Source organism: Balaenoptera ricei, chromosome 4, assembly GCF_028023285.1.
Source record: "Balaenoptera ricei isolate mBalRic1 chromosome 4, mBalRic1.hap2, whole genome shotgun sequence".
In the NCBI taxonomy this organism is placed as follows: domain Eukaryota; kingdom Metazoa; phylum Chordata; class Mammalia; order Artiodactyla; family Balaenopteridae; genus Balaenoptera; species Balaenoptera ricei.
Window position 1 is genome coordinate 159,835,466 of NC_082642.1, and position 26,915 is coordinate 159,862,380.

The 26,915-nt window shown below is 43.9% G+C and overlaps 1 protein-coding gene across 3 annotated transcripts in view; it reads left to right on the forward strand.

Moving 5' to 3' along the window:
• The first annotated feature begins 218 nt into the window (after nt 1-218).
• TRAPPC10 (trafficking protein particle complex subunit 10) overlaps nt 219-26,915 on the forward strand; it is a 92,074-nt gene continuing 65,377 nt past the window's right edge. For 2 of the 3 annotated variants that reach the window (XM_059921686.1, XM_059921688.1), the window contains exon 1: nt 219-421. In XM_059921686.1, the coding sequence (XP_059777669.1) occupies nt 355-421 (67 nt within the window). In that variant the 5' untranslated portion in view covers nt 219-354. Of the gene's footprint in view, nt 422-5,587; nt 5,693-26,915 lie in introns of all 3 variants that reach the window. The other variant, XM_059921687.1, reaches the window with a different exon arrangement.

Here is a 26,915-nt window from a genome sequence, read left to right on the forward strand (position 1 = left end):
GCACCCACAGCCGCCCACGTCCGGCCCGCGCGGACTTCGGGCCCGAGGCGTGGAGGATACCTCCGCCGACACTCGCGCAGCCCGGACCGCCTTTCAGTCGGAGGACCGCGTCCGCGCGGCGGAAAGGCCTCCCCTTTAAGGCGCGCGCCCCGGAAGCGGTACCACCGCGCGCCGGCACCGGAAGCGGATGCGGCCGGCGGGCGGCGACGGCGGGCGGCCGGTTCGGGAGTTACCTCGCGCGGCCGGGCGGGCGTCGCTGTCGCGGTTGCGGCGCCGCTTAGGCTCGGGCTGGCCCGGCGCGGCCTCGGGCTGCCCATGGGGCGCAGGAGGCCGGGCCGGTGACGCCGGACGCCCATGGACGCCCCTGAGGAGCCGGTGCCGCCGGTGATCTACACCATGGAGAACAAGCCCATCGTCACCTGTAAGTGCCCGGCGGCGCGGGAGGGGGCAGTAGCCGCGACGTGCAGCCCGGCCCCGGTCGCCGGCCCCTCGGCCCCCGCGGCCCGGCCCCCGCGCTCCCGGCCGGGCCGCTTCCTGGAATGGAGGTGTGGCCGGGGCGGCGGCTGCGGCGGGGCACTGACCCCGCGGGCGACCTCCGACCTCCCCGGGGCCGACCTCGTATCTCTCTCTCCTGGAGGCGATCTCTGACCTCGGGGACGCTCTTTCGGTTGTCCGGCTGCAGTTGGACAGCGCTCGGGGCGCGGGGCGCCCGGGACGGAGGGCGCGCCCCGAGGGGGCCCCGCTGTGCGCCCCGTCCGGCCGCAGGCTCGGCAGCTCGCCCCGCGCGGGCCGGTCCTTCCCGGCGGGGACGGTCTCCTCCAGGCGCACTGTTTCCTCCGGTCCTGCAGAGGGTCTCTCGGCTCTCGGTTGCGAGCGTGGACGAAGTTTGCGTGCGGTTGTCGTGTTTGTTAGGAGGTGGGGGTTTGTACTTCAGTAACGTGTTAAGTAGTGTAAGACGCAGGGGACCCGTCGGCCGTGCCCAGCTGCACTTGCCTGGGCACGGCGGCTCTGCCGGGCCGGGACCGCGAACGCGACCCGGGGCTCTTCCCCGCAGGCCGCTCAGGCACTTCCGAGACGCTGGCACAGAGCAGAAACCCATTTCACAGATGAGGCTGCAAAGGTTCGGTGGGCTCATCCACGCTCTGGACCACTGGACTGGTGCCTCTTCATTTTGAGTGTCGGGTTTTTTTTTCTTTTGACGCCACATTTACGCATCCACAAAGGAATTGTTTTTCTGTTACAGAAAATTTTCTCTAATTTTTACAGCCATAACTTCGGAATTAAATACTTTGAAAAACACTGAGCTTATGGAAAGTGTTGAAATGTTGGCTGACATTTTGATGACTTGCAGACAGTTGTTTCAGACTGTTAGGATTTTTGACCTTTGACAGTGTTCTTATCTTCAGTTAATTTTTTCAGATGGTCTTCCACACTTTGAAAGGAAGCACTCTTTCTACAGCAACATCCGGGCAGGCACTTAGGCCTTAGTAGATGGTTCTGTAGGTCTTAAGCCCTCTCTTGTTTCTTTCTCTTTCTTTTTCATTTTTTTTTTTTTTTTTCTGATTAATGGATACTCTCTTTGTATGCTTTCTCTTGTCGGATCCCTGAGAAATTGTATGTTTAAAGTTGAAGTCTGTTGCTTTATCTTTAGCTGATAAATTTTCTCCGGGAAATGGACGGTGTCACATCTAAATTTGGACACTTGCATAGTTCGAAGCTGTTTTCTCTTTTCACCAGGACAGCTGCAAGTCTTGCTCCAGCCTACACCTTTAGTCGAGAGAACAGGTGTGTGTAGAGCTGATCGGAAGGCCCTGCAGTTAATTCCCAGGTGCTTTCTGTACCCTCAGGGAAGAGGAGCCGGGCTCGGGGTGGGCTTCCTGTTAGGTTTCGGCGTCTTCCAGACCCTGGAGACTCCTCCCCACGTGCCCTGCACACTGTGAGTGCTGGGTCAGTATTGCCCGTAGAGACGTTAACAAGTCTAATTATGCCTCATACACGCCCCTTAGCTCTCACCTCGTAGCAGTGCTTCTGTGGGCGTTACGTAAATACACATCTGAAGAGAAAGTTCAACCTTGACTAAACAGGTAAATCGTTATCCTAGTAGTGTTGGAGATATGGGTCTAGTGTTTAGTTTCATACCCGCATGCATGACAGACAGCTAAAGGATAGTTTCCTTTCCTACAGATTTATTGTAAAAGCTATGTTGGTGGAGGTTTTTCCAGTGTTTAAAACTGTTGTCTGTACTGACGGTATCTCTGTTTTAAAAGGCACAACCATTCATTCATTGGAGTCTCAGAAAAGAAAGTGGCTTCAGTAAACTTTCAGAGAAAGTTACCTTGAAAAATAAAGATCCCTTTAAAAGTTAAAGATTTTTTAAGTTTTAGGAAGGCTGACTTCATTTTGGTGTGTCTGGGACTGAAGCTGCGGTAAAAGCACTTGCTGTCCTGGTTTCACGTTATACTTTCTTTATCTTGTTCCATTCTTTCAGCTGCACATGTGTTGAAGGGAGCTGCTAGTGTAAGCAATGTAGACAAAGGTAGTAGGAAAGTTGCTTTAAAAAAATCCATCTGGGGCTTCCCTGGTGGCGCAGTGGTTGAGAATCTGCCTGCCAATGCAGGGGACACGGGTTCGAGCCCTGGTCTGGGAGGATCCCACATGCCGCGGAGCAGCTAAGCCCGTGCGCCACAACTACTGAGCCTGTGCGTCTGGAGCCTGTGCTCCGCAACAGGAGAGGCCGCGACAGTGAGAGGCCCGCGCACCGCGATGAAGAGTGGCTCTAGCTTGCCACAACTAGAGAAAGCCCTCGCACAGAAACGAAGACCCAACACAGCCAAAAATAAAAAAATAAAAAAAATAAAGGAATTCCTTAAAAAAAAAAAAAATCCATCTGGAGGCTTTGCTGTTGTGTACATAGCTCCCTTAGTATGCAGCATTTTAGTTTTCTGTCTGTTTAATACTTTTCCAGCCATTGCACCTGAGGAGGTCTGTGTTTGTTCATTGTAAAATGATAGCAGAGTTTGTGCTCGTTTTCAGTTTTTTTCATAGGATTTAGAACGTTTTACTTTGAGTGAAAGCTAATTGTGCATCAGCCTTTCTGAGAAGAATGTAGAATGTTACCAGTTCAGGTAAATTTAGGAACTGTTCATTTGTGGCCATGAGAAGAGTGGAAAGTCTCCAGAGATTAGGGGTAAACAGAATACAGCATTCCTTGAAAACCTTGCTAAATTTTTTAAATAATATTCTGAAGCTACCTAAAAGTATTAATGGCCGTTAGTCTGTAATTAAAATTTCCCGCAGCTGCTGCCTGCCTGCCTCTGGTGCAGAGTGACGGCCTCTGTGGAGGGTCTGCTTAGGCTCCCAGGCCTGGTGAAGCTTCTGAGTACTGGAGGCTGTGTCTGAAATGCACAGGGGTGTCCAGCGAGCAGTCTGCGGCACTAGTGGTGTGATGACGTTGGGCGATAAATCACCTGGTCATAGCAACGTGAATACCTGTAGTATAACTGACTAATCATGGAAGATGCACAGTGAAACTGAAACAAATCCAGCAGATCCATTTGATCTAAATTTAAGTTAGAGCTTAGATTTTTTTTTTTTCAACCACTGGATCAGTTCTCTGCTTTGGAATAAAGACTGAGGTTTCTGATCCAAGGGTATGTTAGGAAAGAGATGTTCCTTTTCCAGCTATCTCATTTAGTAGACAAAGCTATTGTAATTCCACTGATTTGTGGCTTTTCTTTATTGGCTGTTGGCATCCTACCTAAGATAGCACATAACTATCAATGTGGAATTGTGTCGTATCTGAAAAACAACAGTGTTCATTCGAATGATCTGTTCTCACCCAGTCACATCGGATGGTGCTGCTTTAATTTTTCTCAATCTCTATATTTAGGGTTCCGGATCCGACATTATGAATTTTCAAAGGGGGAAAAAGGCAACATAACTGAGCAGATCCGTAATGCTTTTTACCTGGTTGGGTTTTGTTTTTTTCCCCCCTGTAGGTTAAAGTTTTTAAATTTGCACATTGCAATTTTCTATCAAGCGTGAAAGTCTGGTGCTTGTGATTTAACCACTCTCAGTTTCATTGCCGGGAAAGTAACTTAAAATGTCCTCTTTTTAAACTGATACACATAAATGCAGGTCTTGGTCCATATTGAATCCTTAAGCCAGTAGGGAATCAGCTATTGAGAAGTGGGAGAAACATTTCTCCCTAGGAAACCTCAGTTCCATGGGGTGTATTTGGAGGGCAGGGACTGAGGCATTAGTACCTGTACTTCCCTTCATTTAGAAATCACTTCAGACTTCCCTGGTGGTCCAGTGGTTAAGAATCCGTCTGCCAGTTCAGGGGACACGGTTTCAATCCCTGGTCTGGGAAGATCCCACGTGGTGCAGAGCAACTAAGCCCGTGCGCCACAACTACTGAGCCTGTGCTCTAGAGCCCGCAAGCCACAACTACTGAGCCCGCATGCCACAACTACTGAAGCCCGCGTGCTTAGAGCCCATGCTCCGCAACAAGAGAAGCCACCACAGTGAGAAGCCCGCGCACCGCAACAAAGAGTAGCCCCCACTCGCCGCAACTAGAGAAAGCCTGTGTGTAGCAACAAAGACCCAACACAGCCAAAAATAAAAATAAAAATAAAAAAATAAATATTTAAAAAAAAAAAGAAGAAGAAGAAATCACTTCTACCTGTGCGTGGTTAGAAACAGGCAAGACTTACTGTGTGACTACTTCCTCATCTGTGAAATAGAGACAGGGATGGTACCAGTCTCAGAGAGTTGATATGGGGATTGAATGAATATGTGCAAAGCACTCAGAAGAGTGATGAATGTGCAAAAAGAATGTTAGCTACTCAGGAGAGACTTCTCGGTTTTCTCTGTTCATGGTGGCCTTAGTGTCTTCAGTAATTTTTTCATGGCATCTCTAGGCTAAAAAGAATATTTAGTAATTCTATTTATTAAGTAGTTAGGTTCAAATAATTTTATTAAGTATTGTGTCCTAACAGTTATTTGAAAAAAAATACACATAAATTGGAAGAAAATTTTTATTTCATTCTTACATAACCACAATAACATATTAAGGATGGTTGCACCTGTTGGGCACTGCACAACTTCTCTGACCTGGGAATCAGATTGGACACTGCTGCTTTGTTTATTTGACAGGGGGTGGGGGGTGATTCTTGGCCTTTTATTACAGCAGTTACCCTGTTTTGTGATGATAATGATGTCATTGAAAGAACTGTAGCACGATGTGGTATTGAGACTGATTAACTCAGCTGGGGCCTGGGACGTCTTCAGTATTGCTCTTTTCCCTCAGAAATTTAAATTTGGAACATCCTTTGGGCCCTCTCTGGGTTTGCTGCGGTACCCTGAGGCACCTGGGTACACATTTGGGAACCCATGTTACTAGTATGTTAGCCCAACTCTAGGGTGGATTCAGTTGAACCAATAATTCAGAAGTGAAAAGCTTCCTTTTCCACTTGAGCGTCAGCTCATGTGCCTGATTTACAAGATGTGTTTCTGAAGAGTTTCTAGTAAAGTTTGGTTTATGCAAATGAGACTCAGGGGTCTGATTTTTTTTTTTTTATTTAAGCACTGATGAATCTCTGAAGTAATCAAGCATGGCAGACATAACACATGAGCCGGTCTTTCCCTAGAAAGGAACTGACAGCATGGTGGTTGGTCCACACAACAAGAGGTAGGAAAGGCCACCTTGGTTACCTTTTATTGAAAAGGCCAGTGACTTACGAAAGAATTTTTTGTCTAAAAAAACTTTTTTGCCAGTTGACGGAGTGGAGTGTCTTTTCACATGGATTGCACAACTTGGTGCGTGGTCTCCCAGGGGCTCCCTGTTGATCTCCAGGCCCTCTGCTCTGGCCTGGGGGCTTCGGATCTAGATGACAGACCACGGGATGGGGACCACGCAGCCTCAGATTCTCCCGATCACCCCTCTCTCTCACAGCCTCCTGGGCTTTCTCTCCTCCCTTTGTATCACCTTTCCTTCTGTCTTTCCTCCCTTCTGTCCCCGCCTTCAGTCAAATTGTTCCTTTGGAACTGCGCTTAACGTGAATTTTAAATGTATTCACAGTATTTTGCACTTAGAGAATATTTGGTTTTTAAATTTAAAATTGATGACCTTGTAGTCATTCCCAACTTCTTTTTTTTCTCTCACAACCGACATTCAGTCTACCAGCAAATAGCATTCTGTCTTTGAATTGATCTAGAATTCAGCCCCTTCTCCCCACCTTCACTGCTGCTCCCCCAAACCCCGGCCCCCTTCATCTCTCCCTGGGACCCCAGCAGCCTCCCAGCTGGCCACCCCATTTCCAGCCTGGCCCTTGAAGCTCATTCTCTCTGGGGTTGAAGGCAGTCTCTCTAAGAGAGAAGTACAACATGTAATTCCTCTGCTCAGGCCCCTCCAGGGGCCACCCACCTTCTCAGCGTAATATTCCCAGACCTTCCCATGGGCTCTGAGACCCTCTGCGGCCTACCGCCCCCTGGCCCCAACACTGGCCTCCTGGCTGTGCCTTTACCACTCGGTCCCTGCAGCCCCTGTTCCCGTGGTGCCCGCATTGCTTTCCTGACCCCCTGGGTGCTTCCCTCCCGCTCCCGGGGCTGCTCATGTGCCACTTCCCAGGCCTGCTTAGGGTTTGGCATCGCTTTGACTTTATTCAGTCTTATTGGCTCAGCACCCCCATGATAGAACATTTGTTTTTTCATGGTTGATTGTTTCTGTTCACCCCTAACCCAGGCTGCCCGCACACTAGAATGTGAGGTTCAGAATTGCAGGAACTTTATCTGTTACGATCACTGCTGTGTTTCTGGCACCTGAACGGTGCAGAGCACGTAGTTGGTGCTCAGGACGTATTTGTTGAAGAAATCAAATCAATAAGTGAGTAAACATTATTGTAAAGGAAAAACCGTGTTGTATGTCATTGAATGCTTCCATAAGGTAGGCGCTTCTGATGGTGTAAAGTTACTTTCTTTAAATACACGTCTTCATCGAGATCGTTTTGTAGAGTTTGAATCCTGATCGCTCAGACTTGTTTTTAGGTAAACTGCTGTGCCCTTAGTTTGTTTTTTTCTTTTTGATAATGGGACATTCTCTGTTTGGAGTTTTTGAATTGAGGAAATACATGTTAATCCAGTAGAAGAAAAGCTCAGTGGTATGGTAGGGACCATAATCTTTGACATGGTCCTTCTTTTTTTTTTTTTTAAATAAATTTATTTATTTATTTTTGGCTACTTTGGTTCTTTGTTGCTGTACCCGGCTTTCTCTAGTTGCGGAGAGCGGGGGCTACTCTTTGTTGCGGTACGTGGGCTTCTCATTGCAGTGGCTTCTCCTGTTGCGGAGCACGGGCTCTAGGCGCGCGGGCTCAGTAGTTGTGGCTCACGGGCTCTAGAGCGCAGGCTCAGTAGTTGGGGCGCACAGGCTTAGTTGCCCTGTGGCATGTGGGATCTTCCTGGACCAGGGCTTGAACCCATGTCCCCTGCACTGGCAGGCGGATTCTTAACCGTTGTGCCACCAGGGAAGCCCCCGACATGGTCCTTCTGAGTTGTGTTCAGATATGTTTTCTTTACTACAAGTCAGTAGAAATTTAACTATGACCAAAACAAAGCTTTCTCGGGTCGATGATTCAGCTTCTGCTGTGGAACATTTAGGATTGAGGGACTGTCAACCTGGCATTTGGATGAAGCCTTGAAAGAAGATACAGCTGTAACTTTTCGAAATGAAACTTTAACCTTAAATGTGTATAAATAAAAGCAGGAATACATTTTCATTATAAAGAATGGAATCTGGAAGTGTAATTGCTGGGTCAGAAGGGGGGAGCAGTTTAAATTTTGGAACCTGCTCCTGAACCACCCTGTGAAAAAGCTATCCTCTGCCCCACTGGATGGGAGTCATCTTTTTAATTTTTGCCAGTCTGATGGATGACTTTTTCTGAACAGCTTTATTGAGCTCTAATCTACATACTATAAAATTAATATCCATTGTACATGTACAATCCTCTGACTGCTAGTAAATATTCAGAGTTGTGCAGCCATCACCGTAATTCAGTTCTAGAACATTTCCATCACCCCAAGAACTTGTTAGTAGTCAATCTCTGCTCCTATCCCCAGACATAGGCAGCCACTAATTTGCTTTCTGTCCCTATAAATTTGCATTTTCTAGACATTCCAAAGAAGTGAATCACGTAATATGCCGTCTTCTGTCCGGCTTCTTTCACTCTGCAGTGTTTCTGAGGTTCATCCGTGTTGCACCAACTATAATTTGCTCCTTTTTTTATTGCTGACTAGTATTCCACTGTGTGGATGGACCACATCTGGTTTATCCATTCGCCAGTTGATGGACATTAGGATCGTTTCCAACTTTTTGTCATGAGTAATGCTGCTCTGTACATTTGCATGAGTTGTAAGGTTTCGCTATATTTTCTTGATATATGTCCTTTATCAGATATATGATTTGCAAATATTTGGTCCTGATCTTTGGTTGTCTTTCAGTTAATGTGTTTTGAAGTACAAACATTTTAAATTTCGATGAAGTCCAGTTACCTTTTTTTTTTTTTTTCTATGGATTGTACTTTCGATATCATACCTGAGAACTCTTTGCCCAGCCCAAGGCCATCAGAGTTGTTTTGGTGTTATATACCTGACAATTAATGAGGTTCTTTTTATGTGTTTATTCGTGCTTGGACCTCTTCTGAATTGCTTGTTCATCTGGGTTTACTTTGACATATGAGAAGTATGGCCAAAAACATACCTAAAAGATGAATTGGTATAGCACTAGGAAAGATGTACATTCTATTTTTGTATTTTATACCATATGTATTAGTTTTCTAGGGCTGCTGTAACAAGTTACCAGAAACTGGATGGCTTAAAACAACAGAAATTTGTTCTCTCACAGTTCTGGAGACCAGAAGTTGAAAATCAGGGTATCAGCAAGGCTGTACTCCCTCCCAAGGCTTTGGGGTGGGGGGAGGCGGGGTGGGAATCCTTTCTTGCCTCTTTCCAGCTCCCAGAAATCCTTGGCATTCCTTGGCTTGTAGCCACATCACTCCAGTCTCTGCCTTGTCTTCACACGGCTTTCTCTCTCCCTGTGTTTTCCCTTCTGTTTCTTATCTGACCTGACAAGTGACCTCTTGTCATTGGATTTAGGTCCCATCTGTATATGATCTGGAATGATCTTATTTGAGAGCCTGAGCTTAATCACATCTGTAAAGACGCTTTTTCCAAATAAGGTTCATTCTCAGGTTCTGGGGGAGTCAAGACGTGGACAGATCTTTTGGGTGCCCCGTTCAGCTCCTTCGTTACAGTGTCTGCATTGGCATTCAGGTGCACATCGGCCGGCATCCATCGTGTGTCTTTGGTTTTGTATCACTTCTTCTGTCCTTGGAGGCTTGTCCTCATTGTGCTCCGGACCAAGGAGCAGTTCCCTGGTATCTGGAATTTTGGGCTTGAGATGTTGATACAGGGTGGGATGATCTCTTAGGAAAAGATGAACCTTTTCTGCAATCTCTCTTTCCCTCTTTTTTCCCCTACGGAAATAAATGCTTTTGTCTTCCTGCACAAGTGTTACATGATGTTTCATTCCTCAATATTATTTTAGGCCTTTGTTTGCAAAATTTTTTAAAAAGTGAGCAGAGAAATTATGAAGAAACTGACAATAGGCTTAGACGTTGGTTTCACCAGGGAGTGGGATATGTTTGGAAGTTTTCTTATTTTTAACAGATCTGTTTAGTGTTTGGAAGTTGTTGCATAAGTTTCAGAGCTGAAGTTTTAGGTAGAACCTTGGAACTAACAATAACCCCTGTGGTAACAATTTTTACTACATCTGTAGCTCACCGTTTGTAGGCACTCTCAGTCTGGCTGGGTCAGCTCAGAAGTTTCTAGGCATTGAGGTGCACAGTGGGAAGGGCCGTCAGGTCATTTTGAGGTTGAAGACTTGAGGGCCAATTTCGCTGTGCCTGACCAGGACCCCTCAGTGTTTGGTGGCGCGGCGAGGACCAGCAGCCAGGTGGCGACTCCTCGTCCACCACGACCTTTCTTCGTGGTCGGGGTGTCAGACACTGTCTGCCCACACGGAAGTGGGGATTGTCCCTAAAGTCACCCGTGGGAGAAAGCCTTTGCCATAGAGTTAAGTAAAATAAAAATATCACTTCCTTTAGTTCATCAGTCGAAGAACTGAGTAGGGCAGCCGTACTGGAAATTTTTAGTGTAATCTTCCTCATTCTAAAATTAAATTCATACTCTGAGAACTTGACAGCCAGCACCGTCATTGCATCTGCTGTAGGATATCCTGTCCTTTGGGGGCCCTGAATTGTCTAGCGTAGAACGTGAGGGAGTTGGGCTAGATTCGCCATCCGCGAAGGTGTACTCAGCATCTCTTCTGTGCCAGGCGCTGTTGCAGGTGCTTGGGTTACACCTGCGAGCAAAGACCCCAGCCCTCTTAGAGCTTACGTTCCAGCAAGAGGAGATAGACAGTGTACATACATAGTAAATTATGTAATGTAATAGGTGATACGTGCTAGGCAAAAAAGGAGAAAGAGAAAAGGGTAAGAGAAATGGCAGAGTTGTTAACATTTCAAACTTTTTATTACAGAAACTTGCAAATATGTAAAAAGAAATAGATTTGTGTGAAGAAACCCCACAAACCTATCACTCAACTTCAACAATTGAATGAATGTCAATCTTGCTTCTTTATGCCCCCCATTCCTTCCAATCCTATGTTATTTTGAAGCAAATCTCAGGCATCACACATTTATTGGTAAATGTATGTGTTATGGACTGAATATTTGTGTGTCCCGCCCAAATTCATATAGTGAAGCCCAAGCCCCTAATGTGGTGGTATTTGGAGATGCAACCTTCTGGGAGGTCGTCAGGTTTGGCTTGGGTCATGAGGGTGGAACCTTATGGTGGGGTCACTGGCCTCATAAGAAGAGGAGGAGAGAGTGGAAGGGCGCTTGCACTCTGCAAGTCAGGAAGGAGAGCCCGCCCCGGGGGCCCAGGCAGGCGCCTTGCACTGCAGCCTCCAGAACGAGGAAGACACTTGTGTTGTTTAAGCCGCTCCATCTGGGGTGTTTTGTCACGGCAGCCTCAGCTAAGACAGTATGGATCTCTAAAAGATAAGGACTTCTAAAAAGCATAACTGCAAAACTTTTATGGCATCTAAATAAAACAATTCCTTAGTATCAAATATTCAGCGTTTACATTTCCAACACGTCTGAAATGTCTTTTTTTAAAAAATTCTTTGAATTATGTTTTTAGATAAATGTCTTCAGTCTCTCTTGAAATCTTGATTTCCCCCCCATCCCTCTTTTGTTCCTTGCAGCTTCTTGAAGAGCCCAGGGGGTGTGTCTTGTGGTCCCCTCCCTGGACTGTGCCAGCTGTGTCCTGTGGTGTCCTTGAACACCATCCTCTGTCCTCTGTTTCCTGTAGGGTGTCAGAGCCTGAGTTTGGGTCAGAATGCAGTTTGGGTTTTTCTGGCAAGACTTGCACAGGTGGTGGTGTGTTCTTCCGTCAGCAGGCGCAGTAATGTATGGTGGTCTCTTTGTGATGTTAGCAGATATTTATTCTCACATCATTAATTCCCTAAGGGTTGCAAAACCGTGCTATTTATTCTAATTTTACCGTTTACTATCTGAAAGATTTCTGTAAAGAGTGTGTATTTGTGTACACACACACACACACACACACACACACATTTGTTTATGTTACTCGGTTACCCAGTGGTATAGTTTGTATAGGAAAGGCAGACCAAATGCTTGATTCTTCTCCTTTACATAACTTCTCAAAATGAGTTAGTTCACTGGTATTCTTTATTGGTGACCAATTAAGTTTTACTTATTTTTATTTTATTTTATTTTTATAGTATCATTATGAACTTAAGGATTTAAACATACTTGGTTTGTTTCAGTCCATCGCACTTGTTATCCTTACTGATGGGCAGGTTCCCTCTTTGCCAGCGGGCTTGTGAGTGTAGGAATCTTTGTTAGTTTCCTTGCTCTGTGGTATGACGCAATGTTCCAGACTCATTTTATGCATTTCCTGCCCTGGACCTGGAGTAGCCATTCTCCAGGGAGCCCTGATTCCTTCTAGTGGGAGATGGTATTTGGAGACCCCAGTCTGTGTGCTTGGGCTTCAAGTTGCTGCTGGGCTTTTTCAGGGGGCAGAGCTAGGAATTTAAAGGTGGAAGCACCTCCTGAGTTCACTTTGATCTTTTCAATTCAAATTCAGGACTTCAAGGTTTTATTTAACCGCTCTGTCCTCTATATTTGCTTTCTTCCTGCTCTTTTATGTTTTCTTTCTTCCAGTTTTCAGGGATGCTTGGGGATGATAGTGTTAGAGCGAGGTTCTCAGACTGGATCGGAATCCAGTGGAGCGTCCGTTGGAACCTGAGGCCAGGCCCCACCCCAGAGTTTCTGACTGAGCAGGTACGGGGTGGGGCCTGGGAGCCAGCACTTGCAAGAGACACCCGGACGGTGCTGGTGCTGCGGGTCCGGGGAACTGCTTACTCCACCTTCCACAGCCTCTGAATAACACTTTAACTCTGCCATCAACAGTGTGACTAGTGAAGACAGACTTAAAACCTTTTCAGTAGTTCTTTGTGGAATTTGGATATGTTACCCCACTAGGAATGAATAGTCAAATTTCTGCCAACTGCGCATACATTTAATAACCTCATTTGTTTTATTTTTTCCTGATATTTTTAGGGAAAGCTTTTTTAAAATTTGTTTTATAAGTATATAAAATACATGCTTCCAAAGGCAAGTCTACCAACACGATACATTTAAAACAATCTAGCGTATACCCCTGTCCTCTCTACCCTATCCCTGCCCTTACCTAAATAGTCTCCTTCTATAGGAGACGTTCATACATATTTGTATTTCCCTTTCTTACATAAGAGATTACAAACTACACACACATTTGCCCACTTCGCTTTTTTCCCTCAACGTTTCCTGGTGGACATAGTGTGTGGAGATCTTTCCCATTGCTTTTTATAGTCCCCTAGAACTCTGTCGTGTCCGTGTGCCGTGGTTTATTCCACCGGTCTCCCATGGAATTTGAATGGTTTCGTCTCTTGCTGTTTGACATAGTCTTGCATTGAATAGCCTTGCGTGTGCGTCTGTCTTCTCATTTTCCCTGTGTACCTGTCGGGGTAGAGCGCTGCAAGGATTGCTGGGACTGTGGTAAACACTTAGTCTTGCTAGATGTTTTCAAACCCCCTTCATAATGGCGCACCTTTTGAAAACTGCAGTTAGACCACATTGAGAAAGAGAAACAGACCTTAAGGAGGTGAAGGGGAAATCCAGGGAAAGAGCGGTTTGGGAACCCTTCTATCCAAAGCCTCGGGTCAGGGGCGTGCCTGGAGTGAGCAAGAGCTCTTCCTGAACTTGCAAATGCTGTGATTCAAACTGCTACAGTCTTACTGTATTTCCTTTATTTTAAAAATATGTAAACCTTCAAAGGCTGATTCTTCAGTCTTCTCATATTTAGATGCATTTATCCAATCTTTTTTTTTCTGTTGGAACTCTTCAGTTTTAAGTCTAGTGTGGTGTCTGAGTGCTAGAGAAGGTGACTGCTGTCCCCCTGGTTAGAAGTGTGTACTCAGACCTCCTTAACGCTTGGCATGTGTGCTAACTTGTTTCATGTCCAGAAAGAAAGACTTCGGGACTGTCTATCTTGTGAGTGGTCTCTGTGTATTGGTTGTGGTTCCTTTTCTGCAAACTCCCACAGTATGAAACTTGATTAACACTCACACATTGTACTTTGTCCCTTTGGTCACACCTGCGGGGTGGTGACTGTTGCGTAGACTGGGTACCAGGAGTGAGGGACACAGGGTGGGGGAGGGGAGCACGTGTGTCTGTCACAGTCAGGCTCGGGGGAAAGCTGGATGGAACAGCCTAACATGAAAGCTAGTGATGACATGGCAGGGCGTGCTGAGTTGTGATTTAACATCACCGTCATTTTGGAAGGCCTGACGCAGGGGGTCTGTGACAACTGACGACCAAGTGTAGGCGATTCCCATCATGTCGACTGGAGGAATTACTGTTCTTTAAGCTTGGCCTCTGCGGCGCAGAGCTGTGGGAGGGTTCATTTGCTTTTCTTCTCAGTATGCACCTTCCAGTAAAGGCAGCGCAGTGTTTACGCATAGAAATGGGCCATCAGTTGCCTGGTTGTTTTCGGGCACAGGCTGAACCTTACTTTCTATCAGTACTTGCAGAATCTGGATACCATCTGGGTCTTTTTTGTTCTTTCTCATTAGCCTTCACTCCCTGCCCCGCCCCCCCCCCCCAAATGTGAAAGCCTTTCATGTACAGATACGCTGGGAAGACCCCTGGGGAGGGCTTCCGTGTTCCAGGAGTACACATTTGATATTAGTTTTCCCCATGAAAGAGCTACCAATTTGAGGCATTAATTCAATTTTATTACTACATTGACACTACACATAAATTATGGCAAATACGTTTTACATATTATTGAATAGGCTGCAATGACTTCCCAGTTTGTGACTTTGGACATTTTTTTGTCCATTTGAAGGTCTGTTGTACTAGAAGCTGCTGAGGAGAAATTAAGGAATGTACGGTCTGAGGGTGAGCGCACGTGTGCTTAGGGTTAAAGACAGTGCCCTCCTTAACACTTCTTGTTTTCAACTGGGAGTCAGCTGCCTAACTGTGAAGCGTAGCTTTATTTTGTTAACAGCATATTTAAAGAATGGCTGTTTTTATAAACTTTTATATAAAGCAAATGTTAGATAAATTATATATTTCCTCTGATTTTTTTGAAGTAAAATCATAGCATCTCTTGCTTGGAAGGGCCTGAGGTAGGTTACCTAGTCCGAGTCCGGCCACTCCACAGCGGCCCAGTCTCCAGAGACCCAGCTAGGAGATCGTCAGGTGCGGATGAGCCAAAGGCAGATCCCCTGTCGACACCACACCCTTCTTCACGTGGAGCCGCAGTCCACCCACTAGTGCTGTGGGGCCTGTGGAGCCCTAAGGGATAAATCTGACCCTTTGTTTTTAAGTTAAGACGTTGCCCACTAGATAGTTGAGGACAGCCATCGTATTAACAGACTAAGTAGTCTGGATGTCTTCAACAATTTAAGATAGAACGCGAGATGCATTTTATTAGAAAAGTTACTCTTTCCTTTTACTGAGATTACTTACACTAAAGAATTTGAAGAAGAATTGTACTGTATGAGAGTATCAACAAATATTTAAAATCTTTATTTAAGATCTTTTATCCAACATAAGTCTCCAAATAAAGATACTGATATTGAAAATATGTGGTCGCAGCTGTTTAGGAAAGCTGTACCTCAGCGGCAGATTGGCTGAACACTGGGTTTTATTTGCCACTTTCTCATGGTTGTAATTTCCTGATCCTTTCATACTTCTGTGTTAGGACCTTCACAGTTTGCACGTTTAAGCACTGGTAACAGTGGGATGCCAGTGACAGAAAGGTGCACTCTTGTTGGTGGAAGGTCTTCTGGAACCTGTGTTTTCAGCCAAGCGGTGTCAACACAGTCACTGCAGATTCCGTAGGAAACAATAAAATGAGGAGGCAGAGAAGCAGCTCGGAGCGGCAGCCAAGAACGTTGAGTTCAGAGTGGGCTGCCCGGTGCGGCTCGGCCCAGCTCTGGTGCCCGGGAGCCGCTTGACTCAGCCGGGTGGGCAGATGCTTGGGTGCCTGGGCCCCCACGTGTGGGGTGGCCCTCGGTCCCGGGGCTGCTGGGAGGGCTCGGGGCGCCTGTGCAGAGTGCTGTCCGCGAATGCACGGTAAACAGACGGGCCCTCTCTTGACTTTCGTTAGCTAGTTCTCACCTGGGGCCAAACCCTCTATAGTTAGCACATCCTCCCGGATCATCAGATCAGATTACAGTTTTTTTGGGGGGGGGCAGGGGGTGGCAGCGCAAATCAAATGCTTTTATTTTTCCCTTTTAAGTCTGTTATACTCTTTTCATAGTTGTGTCAGTTTTTTGCGGCTACTGTAACAAATTACGTAGACTTTGTGCCTTAAAGTAACACAGAGATATTCTCTCAGAGCTCTGGAGACCAGAAGTCTGACGGTGGGTCTAGTTAGGTTAAAATCAAGATGTGGGCAGGGCTGATCCTTCCCGAGGCTCCAGGGGAGAATCCATTTTCTGCCTTTTCTGGCTTCTAGAGGTGCCCGCGTCCTTGGCTCTCTGGGCCCCTCCACCTTCAAAGCCAGTGACACCAGTTCAGTCTTTCTCGTGATGCTATCTCTTTGGTTGTGGCTCTTCCGCCTCCCTCTTCCCTACTTAAGGACCCTTGTTTGTACAATGGGCCTGTCCAGATAATCCAGGATCATCTCTTTAAGGTCAGCTGACTAGCAGCCTTAATTCACCTGCAGCCTCAATTCTCCCTCGCCATGTAATGTAACATGTTCCCAGGCCCCAGGGAGTAGGCCAGTTACGTAGATTTCCGACTGCCCGAAACATGCGTCTGGGAGAGAACCATTGGAAGTAATGATTCTATAAGTATGAAAACCCTGTGTCCTTCCCAAATGAGAGGTGACTTTTTTCAGTTTCCCCCGAGGCATAATTGGTAGCTCTGGAGCATTCAAACCACGTTTGGTAACTTACGCTACTTTTTCTGCAGACTGTTTAGTGCCAAATTCAATCTTATGTCATAACCGAGTCCTAAAATCTTTAAAAAATTATTACATAAACATTATAGGAACATTAGCAACAACGAGTGTATGGCTTTTTGAACATAGATGCAAACATTTTTCTTCTAGATTAAGAGAATATGTGCCTTTATTTTAGTCTAGTTTGGACATCCCACATTCCTGAGATGCAGACCGTGAGCCCCTCTGAAATCTCCTCCCCCTGATGGAACCACTTTGCGCGGTTTGGTTTGGATGCAGACTTTCAGGAGGATGAAGCACTCACTGCTTGATTGTCTGCGGGAGGCGTTTTCACACCGAGCAGGGCTGTGGACTCAGTCCTCTGCTCTTTACGTATCAACGTTAAGACTGATTCTGTTCTGGTTGCAATTGACTGTTAAGAATTGAAAATCTGAATTTTAAAAATGCTTTGACACTAAGTAACTTTGTGGATTTGCAGTTCTAGTGGGCCCTAAAACAAAAGTTTTGTGCGTAAAATGATTGAAAGTTTCCATTGCTCTTTAGGTTGGTGAAGGGTGCAACAGATGATGAGTGACTGACAGTTTGTGCCTGGCCCTGGCCACAGCCGGCCGAGCTGGGTCTGCCGCATCCTCATGCGTCTGTCTGGGCCTGTTACTTAGCTTTGCTTAGACTCTCATCTTAGTGATAGCATCTCGGGTCTAAAAGACTGTCTAGCCTACACATTTCTATTTTTAGGTATAATCGACTTCCCCCACCCCGTGTTTAATTAGTTCTTATCTGCTTTTAACATATAAAGTTTAAAATTACATGATTAATACATGAATGTATGCTTCTAAAAATCTCAGAGCATGCAGTCATAATTCAGGAAATAGTGAAGGTCTGCATCAGTCATCTGATTGCATGGAACAGCAAATCTAATCACAACTGGCGTAAATAAGAAAACAGGTTCAGATAATCAGAAACCCGGGGCTCTGGCCCCCTCTCTTGGGGAGCGTCTGAGCTGGGCTTTCCTCAGCCTTTGGGCTTAGGCCCAAGCCTGGGGTCAGGTGTCAGCAAGCCTGGGCACCATCCAGACGGAGTGCCTGCGTCCCTTTGCAGAGCAAGGCCACTGTCCCTTGATGTTTCCCTTTACATTTGAGTGGCCCCTCTGCCTGTCGTCAGTCATTGCTCCTGCCCGGGTGCTGCCACGCGCCGATGCTGACGGTCTGCAGATGCCCCTGGAGCTGCCTGTGGGTGCCCTGACTTGCCCCAGCCTCATATCCACGTGTCCCCAAGTGAGTGACAAGACACACACACACACAGGGAGAGAGAGATTTATATTGGGTTGGCCGAAAGGTTCGTTTCGTTTTTTCCGTAAGATGGCTCTGGTAGCGCCTAGCTGTCTTTAACTTCATTTGAAACAATTTGGTAGATTGTATTGTGACAGCTGTCATATCAGCGTGCGTTTAAAAAAAAAAAATTACCAAAATTGGTGAATTTTTGTGTAGCCATTTTAATATTGAAGGTGGAAGAAAACCAACATTTTCGGCATATTATGCTAGATTATTTCAAGAAAGGTAAAAACGCAACTGAAAACACAAAAAAAGATTTGTGCAGTGTATGGCGAAGGTGCTGTGACTGATCGAACGTGCCAAAAGTGGTTTGCGAAGTTTCGTGCTGGAGATTTCTCACTGGACGATGCTCCACGGTCGGGTAGACCAGTTGAAGCTGATAGCGACCAAATCGAAACAATAATTGAGAAACAATCAACGTTATACCTCGCAGGAGATAGCCGACATACTCAAAATATCCAAATCAAGCATTGAAAATCATTTGCACCAGCTTGGTTATGTGAATCGCTTTGGTGTTTGGGTTTCACATAGGCCAAAAAAACCTGGACCATATTTCTGCATGCGATTCTCTACCGAAACATAACGAAAACATTCCGTTTTTAAAACAAGTTGTGATGGGCTGTGAAAAGTAGATACTGTACAATAACGTGGAATGGAAGAGATCGTGGGGCAAGCGAAATGAACCACCGCCAACTACACCAAAGGCCGGTCTTCATCCAAAGAAGGTGATGTGTATATGGTGGGGTTGGAAGGGAGTCCTCTATTAAGAGCTCCTTCCGGAAAACCAAACGATTAAGTCCAATAAGTACTGCTCCCAGTTAGACCAGCTAAAAGCAGCACTCGACGAAAAGCGTCCAGAATTAGTCAACAGAAAACACATAATCTTCCATCAGGACAACACAAGACTGCATGTTTCTTTCATGACCAGGCAAAAACGGTTACAGCTTGGCTGGGAAGTTCTGATTCATCCGCCATATTCACCAGACATTGCACCTTCAGATTTCCATTTATTTCGGTGTTTACAAAATTCTCTTAATGGAAAAAATTTCCATTCCCTGGAAGACTGTAAAAGGCACCTGGAACAGTTCTTTGCTTAAAAAGATAAAAAGTTTTGGAAAGATGGAATTATGAAGTTGCCTGAAAAATGGCAGAAGGTAGTGGGACAAAATAGTGAATACATTATTCAGTAAGTTCTTGGTGAAAATGAAAAATGTCTTTTATTTTTACTTAAAAACTGAAGGAACTTTTTGGCCAACCCAGTATTAATGGGATTGTGCTTCGAATTACTTTTTTTTTTTTTATAATTTTTTTAAAATTTTTATTTATTTATTTATGGCTGTGTTGGGTCTTCGTTTCTGTGCGAGGGCTTTCTCTAGTTGTGGCAAGCGGGGGCCACTCTTCATCGCGGTGCGCGGGCCTCTCACTGTCGCGGCCTCTCTTGTTGCGGAGCACAGGCTCCAGACGCGCAGGCTCACGGGCCTAATTGCTCCGCGGCATGTGGGATCTTCCCAGACCAGGGCTCGAACCCGTGTCCCCTGCATTGGCAGGCAGATTCTCAACCACTGCGCCACCAGGGAAGCCCTGAATTACTTTTACAAATTATTTTGATAAGTCTCCCCTCTCTCACCAAAAAAAAAAAAAAAAAGAAAGAAAGAAAGAAATCTTAGTTGTTGAAATAAATAGTCTGAGTTGACTCTTTTAATAGGCCTCTTGGGTAAGAAAAATAAACAGCAGTTTTCTGAACAGGGTTCTCTGAACACATCAATCTTAAGCCTCATTTTTGCTTCTAGTAGCTGTTTTCTAACAACTGAATCCTTATTGGGTTTTCTCATGCCCCTGTTGCCCATGGGATCAAAACGAAGTGGCTCTTACAATTCAGACCTCAGAACTCGAATGGGTTTTCTGCTAGGTGGTTGGGCTATTTTGGGGAGCTACAAAGTATACACTGTTAATTTAATTACCTATCACATAAGCCTAGATTTAATTCTTTTGGGGTTTTACACCTAAGCTCTTTCCTGTCCCTCTCTTTTAGAGCTCTGACTCTCTATAGCTCATTTTCAAAGACATCTCTATTTTTCATAATACTCAATATAAAGACTTAGGAGTATTATCGTTAATAATAGCTATATATTCTGAGAAAATCATGGAGGCTTTTCTTCATGTTCAATCAATGTAGAATTTCAATGGGTGAGAAGAATTTGACCTTCAAATGTAAATCAGGGGTGCTGTATCAGTTGCCTAGGGCTGCCATAGCAAAATACAACAGACTGGGTGGCTTAAACAACAGAAACTTGTTTTCTCACAGCTCTGGTGGCTGGAAGTCCAGATCACAGTGTCGACAGGGTTGGCTTCTGAGGCCTCCCTCCTTGGCTTGGAGGTGGCCAGCCTTCTTCTTGCTGTGTCCTCATGTGGTCTTTGCCCACCCCAGAGTCTGTGTATCCACATTTTCTCTTATAAGGATGCCAATCAGATTGGATCAGGGCCCATTCTAAAGCCCTCATTCTAACTTAATCAGCTTTTCAAGACCTTATCTGCAAATACAGGCACATTCAGAGGTACTGGGGGTTAGGATTTCAACATATGAATTTTGCAGGGACACAGTTTAGCTCCTAACAGGCGCTGAGATCAAATGGTCACTTGTTAAGTCCCCAGTTATTGTCAGATGACGTCTTTGCCCTTGACAGATGTGCTAATTGACCTATAATCTTTTAAAATTAAATTTAGGACACAGATTAAAGATTTATTTCATGATTGAATATAAGAAAAATTGTTACTTTATAGTCCCCACTTAGACAAGTTTTATATCATATAACAGGATTTCCTGTGGGGGACACTTGGGAGGGGGCGTGTAAGAGGCACTTCATTTGTTTACTCTGTACATAGGTTTTTCTTTTATTTTCTTTTTTCCCTTAACATCTTTATCGGAGTATAATTGCTTTACAACGTTGTGTTAGTTTCTGCTGTATAACAAAGTGAGTCAGCTATACATATACATATATCCCCATATCCCCTCCCTCTTGCGTCTCCCTCCCACCCTCCCTATCCCAACCCTCTAGGTGGTCACACAGCACGGAGCTGATCTCCCTGTGTGATGCAGCTGCTTCCCACTAGCTATCTGTTTTACATGTGGTAGTGTATATATGTCAATGCTACTGTCTCACTTTGTCCCAGCTTACCCTTCCCCCTCCCCGTGTCCTCAAGTCCATTCTCTACGTCTGCATCTTTATTCCTGTCCTGCCCCTGGGTTCATCAGGACCATTTTTTTGTTTTAGATTCCATATATATGTGTTAGCATACGGTATTTGTTTTTCTCTTTCTGACTTACTTCACTCTGTAGGACAGACTCTGGGTCCATCCACCTCACTACAAATAACTCAATTTAGTTTCTTTATATGGCTGAGTAATATTCCATTGTATATATGTGCCACATCTTCTTTATCCATTCATCTGTCGATGGACACTTAGGTTGCTTCCATGTCCTGGCTATTGTAAATAGTGCTGCAATGAACATTGTGGTACATGACTGTTTTTGAATTATGGTTTTCTCAGGGTATATGCCCAGTAGTGAGATTGCTGGGTGGTATGGTAGTTCTATTTTTAGTTTTTTAAGGAACCTCCATAGTGTTCTCCATAGTGGCTGTATCAATTTACATTCCCACCAACAGTGCAAGAGGGTTCCCTTTTCTCCACCCACTCTCCAGGATTTATTGTTTGTAGATTTTTTGATGATGGCCATTCTGACCGGTGTGAGATGATACCTCATTGTAGTTTTGATTTGCATTTCTCTAATGATTAGTGATGCTGAGCAGCTTTTCATGTGCTTCTTGGCTATCTGTATCTCTTCTTTGGAGAAATGTCTATTTAGGTCTTCTGCCTATTTTTGGATAGGGTTGTTTGTTTTTTGGATGTTGAGCTGCATGAGCTGCCTGTATATTTTGGAGATTAATCCTTTGTCAGTTGCTTCGTTTGCAAATATTTTTTCCCATTCTGAGGGTTGTCTTTTCGTCTCGTTTATGGTTTCCTTTGCTGTGCAAAAGCTTTTAAGTTTCATTAGGTCCCATCTGTTTTTTTTTTTGTTTTGATTTCCATTTCTCTAGGAGGTGGGTCAAAAAGGATCTTGCTGTGATTTATGTCATAGAGTGTTCTGCCTATGTTTTCCTCTAAGAGTTTGATAGTGTCTGGGCTTACATTTAAGTCTTTAATCCATTTTGAGTTTATTTTTGTGTACGGTGTTTGGAAGTGTTCTAATTTCATTCTTTTACATGTAGCTGTCCAGTTTTCCCAGCACCACTTATTGAAGAAGCTGCCTTTTCTCCATTGTATGTTCTTGCCTTCTTTGTCATAAATTAGGTGCCCATATGTGTGTGGGTTTATCTCTGGGCTTTCAATCCTTTTCCATTGATCTGTATTTCTGTTTTTGTGCCAGTACCATACTGTCTTGATTACTGTAGCTTTGTAGTGTAGTCTGAAGTCCGGGAGCCTGATTCCTCCAGCTCCGTTTTTCTTTCTCGAGATTGCTTTGGCTATTTGGGATCTTTTGTGTTTCCATACAAGTTGTGAAATTTTTTGTTCTAGTTTTGTGAAAAATGCCATTGGTAGTTTGATAGGGATTGCATTGAATCTGTAGATTGCTTTGGGTAGTATAGTCATTTTCACAATGTTGATTCTTCCAATCTAAGAACTCTCTCCATCTGTTTGTATCATCTTTAATTTCTTTCATCAGTGCCTTATAGTTTCCTGCATACAGGTATTTTGTCTCCTTATGTAGGTTTATTCCTAGGTATTTTATTCTTTTTGTTGCAGTGGTAAATGGGAGTGTTTCTTAATTTCTCTTTCAGATTTTTCGTCATTAGTGTATAGGAATGGAAAAGATTTCTGTGCATTAAATTTGTATCCTGCTACTTTACCGAATTCATTGATTAGCTCTAGTAGTTTTCTGGTAGCATCTTTAGGATTCTCTGTGTATAGTATCACATTATCTGCAAAGAGTGACAGCTTTACTTTATCTTTTCTGATTTGAATTCCCTTTATTTCTTTTTCTTCTCTGATTGCTGTGGCTAAAACTTCCAAAACTATGTTGAATGATAGTGGTGAGAGTGGACAACCTTGTCTTGTTCCTGATATTAGAGGAAATGGTTTCAGTTTTTCACCATTGAGAACAATGTTGGCTGTGGGTTTGTCATATATGGCCTTTATTATGTTGAGGTGAGTTCCCCCTATGCCTACTTTTTGGAGGGTTTTTATCATAAATGGGTGTTGAATTTTGTCAAAAGCTTTTTCTGTATCTATTGAGATTTTCATATGATTTTTTATCCTTCAATTTGTTAATATGGTGTATCACATGGATTGGTTTGTGTATATTGAAGAATCCTTGCATTCCTGGGATAAACCCCACTTGATCATGGTGTATGATCCTTTTAATGTGCTGTTGGATTCTGTTTGCTAGTATTTTGTTGAGGATTTTTGCATCTGTGTTCATCAGAGATATCTTTTTTTGTGACATCTTTGTCTGCTTTTGGTATCAGGGTGATGGTGGCCTCGTAGAATGAGCTTAGGAGTGTTCCTCCCTTTGCTGTATTTTGGAAGAGTTTGAGAAGGATAGCTGTTAGCTCTTTTCTAAATGTTTGATAGAATTTGCCTGTGAAGTCATCTGGTCCTGGGCTTTTGTTTCTTGGAAGATTTTTAAATCACAGATTCAATTTCAGTGCTTGTGATTGGTCTGCTTATATTTTCTATTTCTTCCTGGTTCGGCCTCGGAAGGTTGTGCTTTTCTAAGAATTTGTCCATTTCTTCCAGGTTGTCCATTTTATTGGCATGTAGTTGCTTGTAGTAATCTCTCATGATCCTTTGTATTTCTGCAGTGTCAGTTGTTACTTCTTTTTCATTTCTAATTCTGTTGATTTGAGTCTTCTCCCTTTTTTTTCTTGATGCGTCTGGCTATGGTTTATCAATTTTGTTTATCTTCTCAAAGAACCAGACTTTAGTTTTATTGATCTTTGCTATTGTTTTCTTTATTTCTTTTTCATTTATTTCTGATCTGATCTTTATGATTTCTTTCCTTCTGCTAACTTGGGGTTTTTTTTGTTCTTCTTTCTCTAATTGCTTTAGGTGTAAGGTTAGGTTGTTTATTTGAGATTTTTCTTGTTTCTTGAGGTAGGATTGTACTGCTATAACCTTCCCTCTTAGAACTGCTTTTGCTGCATCCCATAGGTTTTAGGTCATTGTGTTTTTTTATTGTCATTTCTTTCTAGGTATTTTTTGATTTCCTCTTTGACTTCTTCAGTGATCTCTTGGTTATTTAGTAAGGTATTGTTTAGCCTCCATGTGTTTGTATTTTTTACAGTTTTTTTCCTGTAATTGGTATCTAGTCTCATAGTGTTGTGGTCAGAAGAGATACCTGATACGATTTCAATTTTCTTAAATTTACCAAGGGTTGATGTGTGACCCAAGATATGATCTATCCTGGAGAATGTTCCATGAGCACTTGAGAAGAAAGTGTATTCTGTTGTTTTTGGTTGGAATGTCCTATGAATATCAATTAAGTCCATCTTGTTTAATGTATCATTTAAAGCTTGTGTTTCCTTATTTATTTTCATTTTGGATGATCTGCCCATTGGTGAAAGTGGGGTGTTAAAGTCCCCTACTATGATTGTGTAACTGTCGATTTCCCCTTTTATGGCTGCTAGCATTTTCCATATGTATTGAGGTGCTCCTATGTTGAGTGCGTAGATATTCACAGTTGTTATATCTTCTTCTTGGATTGATCCCTTGATCATTATGTAGTGTCCTTCTTTGTCTCTTGTAATAGTCTTTATTTTAAAGTCTGTTTTGTCTGATATGAGAATTGCTACTCCAGCTTTCTTTTGATTTCCATTTGTGTGGAGTATGTTTTTCCATTTCCTCACTTTCAGTCTGTATGTGTCCCGAGGTCTGAAGTCGGTCTCTTGTAGACAACATATATATGGGTCTTGTTTTTGTATCCATTCAGCCAGTCTATGTCTTTTTTTGTTGGAGCATTTAATCCATTTACATTCAAGGTAATTATTGATATGTATGTTCCTATTACCATTTTCTTAGTTGTTTTGGGTTTGTTTTTGTGGGTCTTTTCCTTCTTTTGTGTTTCCTGCCTAGAGAAGTTCCTTTAGCATTTGTTGTAAAGCTGATTTGGTGGTGGTGAATTCCCTTATCTTTTGCTTGTCTGTAAAGGTTTTAATTTCTACATCGAATCTGAATGAGATTCTTGCTGGGTAGAGTAATCTTGGCTGTAGGTTTTTCCCTTTCATCACTTTAATTAAATATGTCCTGCCACTCCCTTCTGGCTTGCAGAGTTTCTGCTGAAAGATCAGCTGTTAACCTTATAGGGATTCCCTTGTATGTTATTTGTTGCTTTTCCCTTGCTGCTTTTAATATGTTTTCTTTGTATTTAATTTTTGATAGTTTGATTAATATGTGTCTCGGTGTGTTTCTCTTTGGGTTTATCCTGTATGGTACTCTCTGCGCTTCCTGGACTTGATTGACTGTTTCCTTTCCCATGTTAGGGAAGTTTTCGACTATAATCTCTTCAAATATTTTCTCAGTCCCTTTCTTTTTCTCTTCTTCTGGGACCCCTATAATTTGAATGTTGGTGCGTTTAATGTTGTCCCAGAGGTCTCTGAGACTGTCCTCAGTTCCTTTCATTCTTTTTTTTCTTTATTCTGCTCCCTGGCAGTTATTTCTACTATTTTATCTTCCATCTCACTTATCCGTTCTTCCACCTCAGTTATTCTGTTTTTGATTCCTTCTAGAGTATTTTTAATTTCGTTTATTGTGTTGTTCATCACTGTTTGTTTGCTCTAGTTCTTCTAGGTCCTTGTTAAATGTTTCTTGTATTTTTCTCCATTCTGTTTCAAGATTTTGGATCATCTTTACTATCATTACTCTGAATTCATTTTTAGGTAGGTTGCCTGTTTTGTCTTCATTTATTTGGTCTTGAGGTTTTTACCTTGCACCTTCATCTGTAACTTTTTTTTGTTGTTTCTTTTTTTTTTTTTTTTGATGGGTGGTGCTGTATTCCTGTCTTCCTGGTTGTTTGGACTGAGACGTCAAGCACTGGAGTTTGTAGGCAGTTGGATAGAGCTGGGACTTGGTGCTGAGATGAGGACCTCCAGGAGGCCTCACTCCAGTTAATATTCCCTGGGGTCTGAGGTTCTCTGTCAGTCCAGTGGTTTGGACTCAGAGCTCTCACCACAGGAGCTCAGGCCTGATCTCTGGCCTGGGAACCAAGATCTTGCAAGCTTTGTGGCACTGTGAAAAAAAGAAAGAAAGAAAGAAAGAAAAGGTGCAATACAATATCAAAGAATAAAAAAATAAAATTGGAAAGATAAAAGATATATTAGGAAAAATAAAACTATAATTGAAACAACTGCCACAAGGTAAAATAAAGCCACAACAGAAAAAAGAAAAAAAAAAAAAGAAAGAAAAGGGGGGGTCGAACAAGCCAAAAGGAGAGATCACTAACAAAGTATAAAGAATAAAATAAAATTAGAAAAATAAAAGATTTATTAGGAAAAATAAAATTCTAAAAGAATTAACAACAGTGAATCAACAAGGTGAAACAGAACCCCAGTCTAAAAGAGGGAAAAACAACAACAACAAAAAGAAGCCTTGGCTATGAGGGCGGAGTTCAGGTGGGGGTGGAACTTAGGCAGGGGTGGGGTTTAGGGTGGGGCGGGACCTAGGCGGGTGGGGGGGTGACGTTTGAGCGTGGGGCGGGACCTCTGCTTAGGGCGGAAGGGGAGAGGCAGCACGTGGAAGGAGGGCCTCTGGAGTGTGGAGCTCCGGAGTCTGGAGGTAGGGCCCTGAGTGGGGGTGTGTGGGCGGGGCTTGGTCCCAGTGCCTTGGAGGGGGTTTCAGAGGGGGTCTCCGAGTGTAGGGGGGGGGCTTGGGCTCTGCGCAGCAGGAGGGAGGCTGGGAGGGCAGAGGATTAGGCCCGGGAGCCCAACAGGC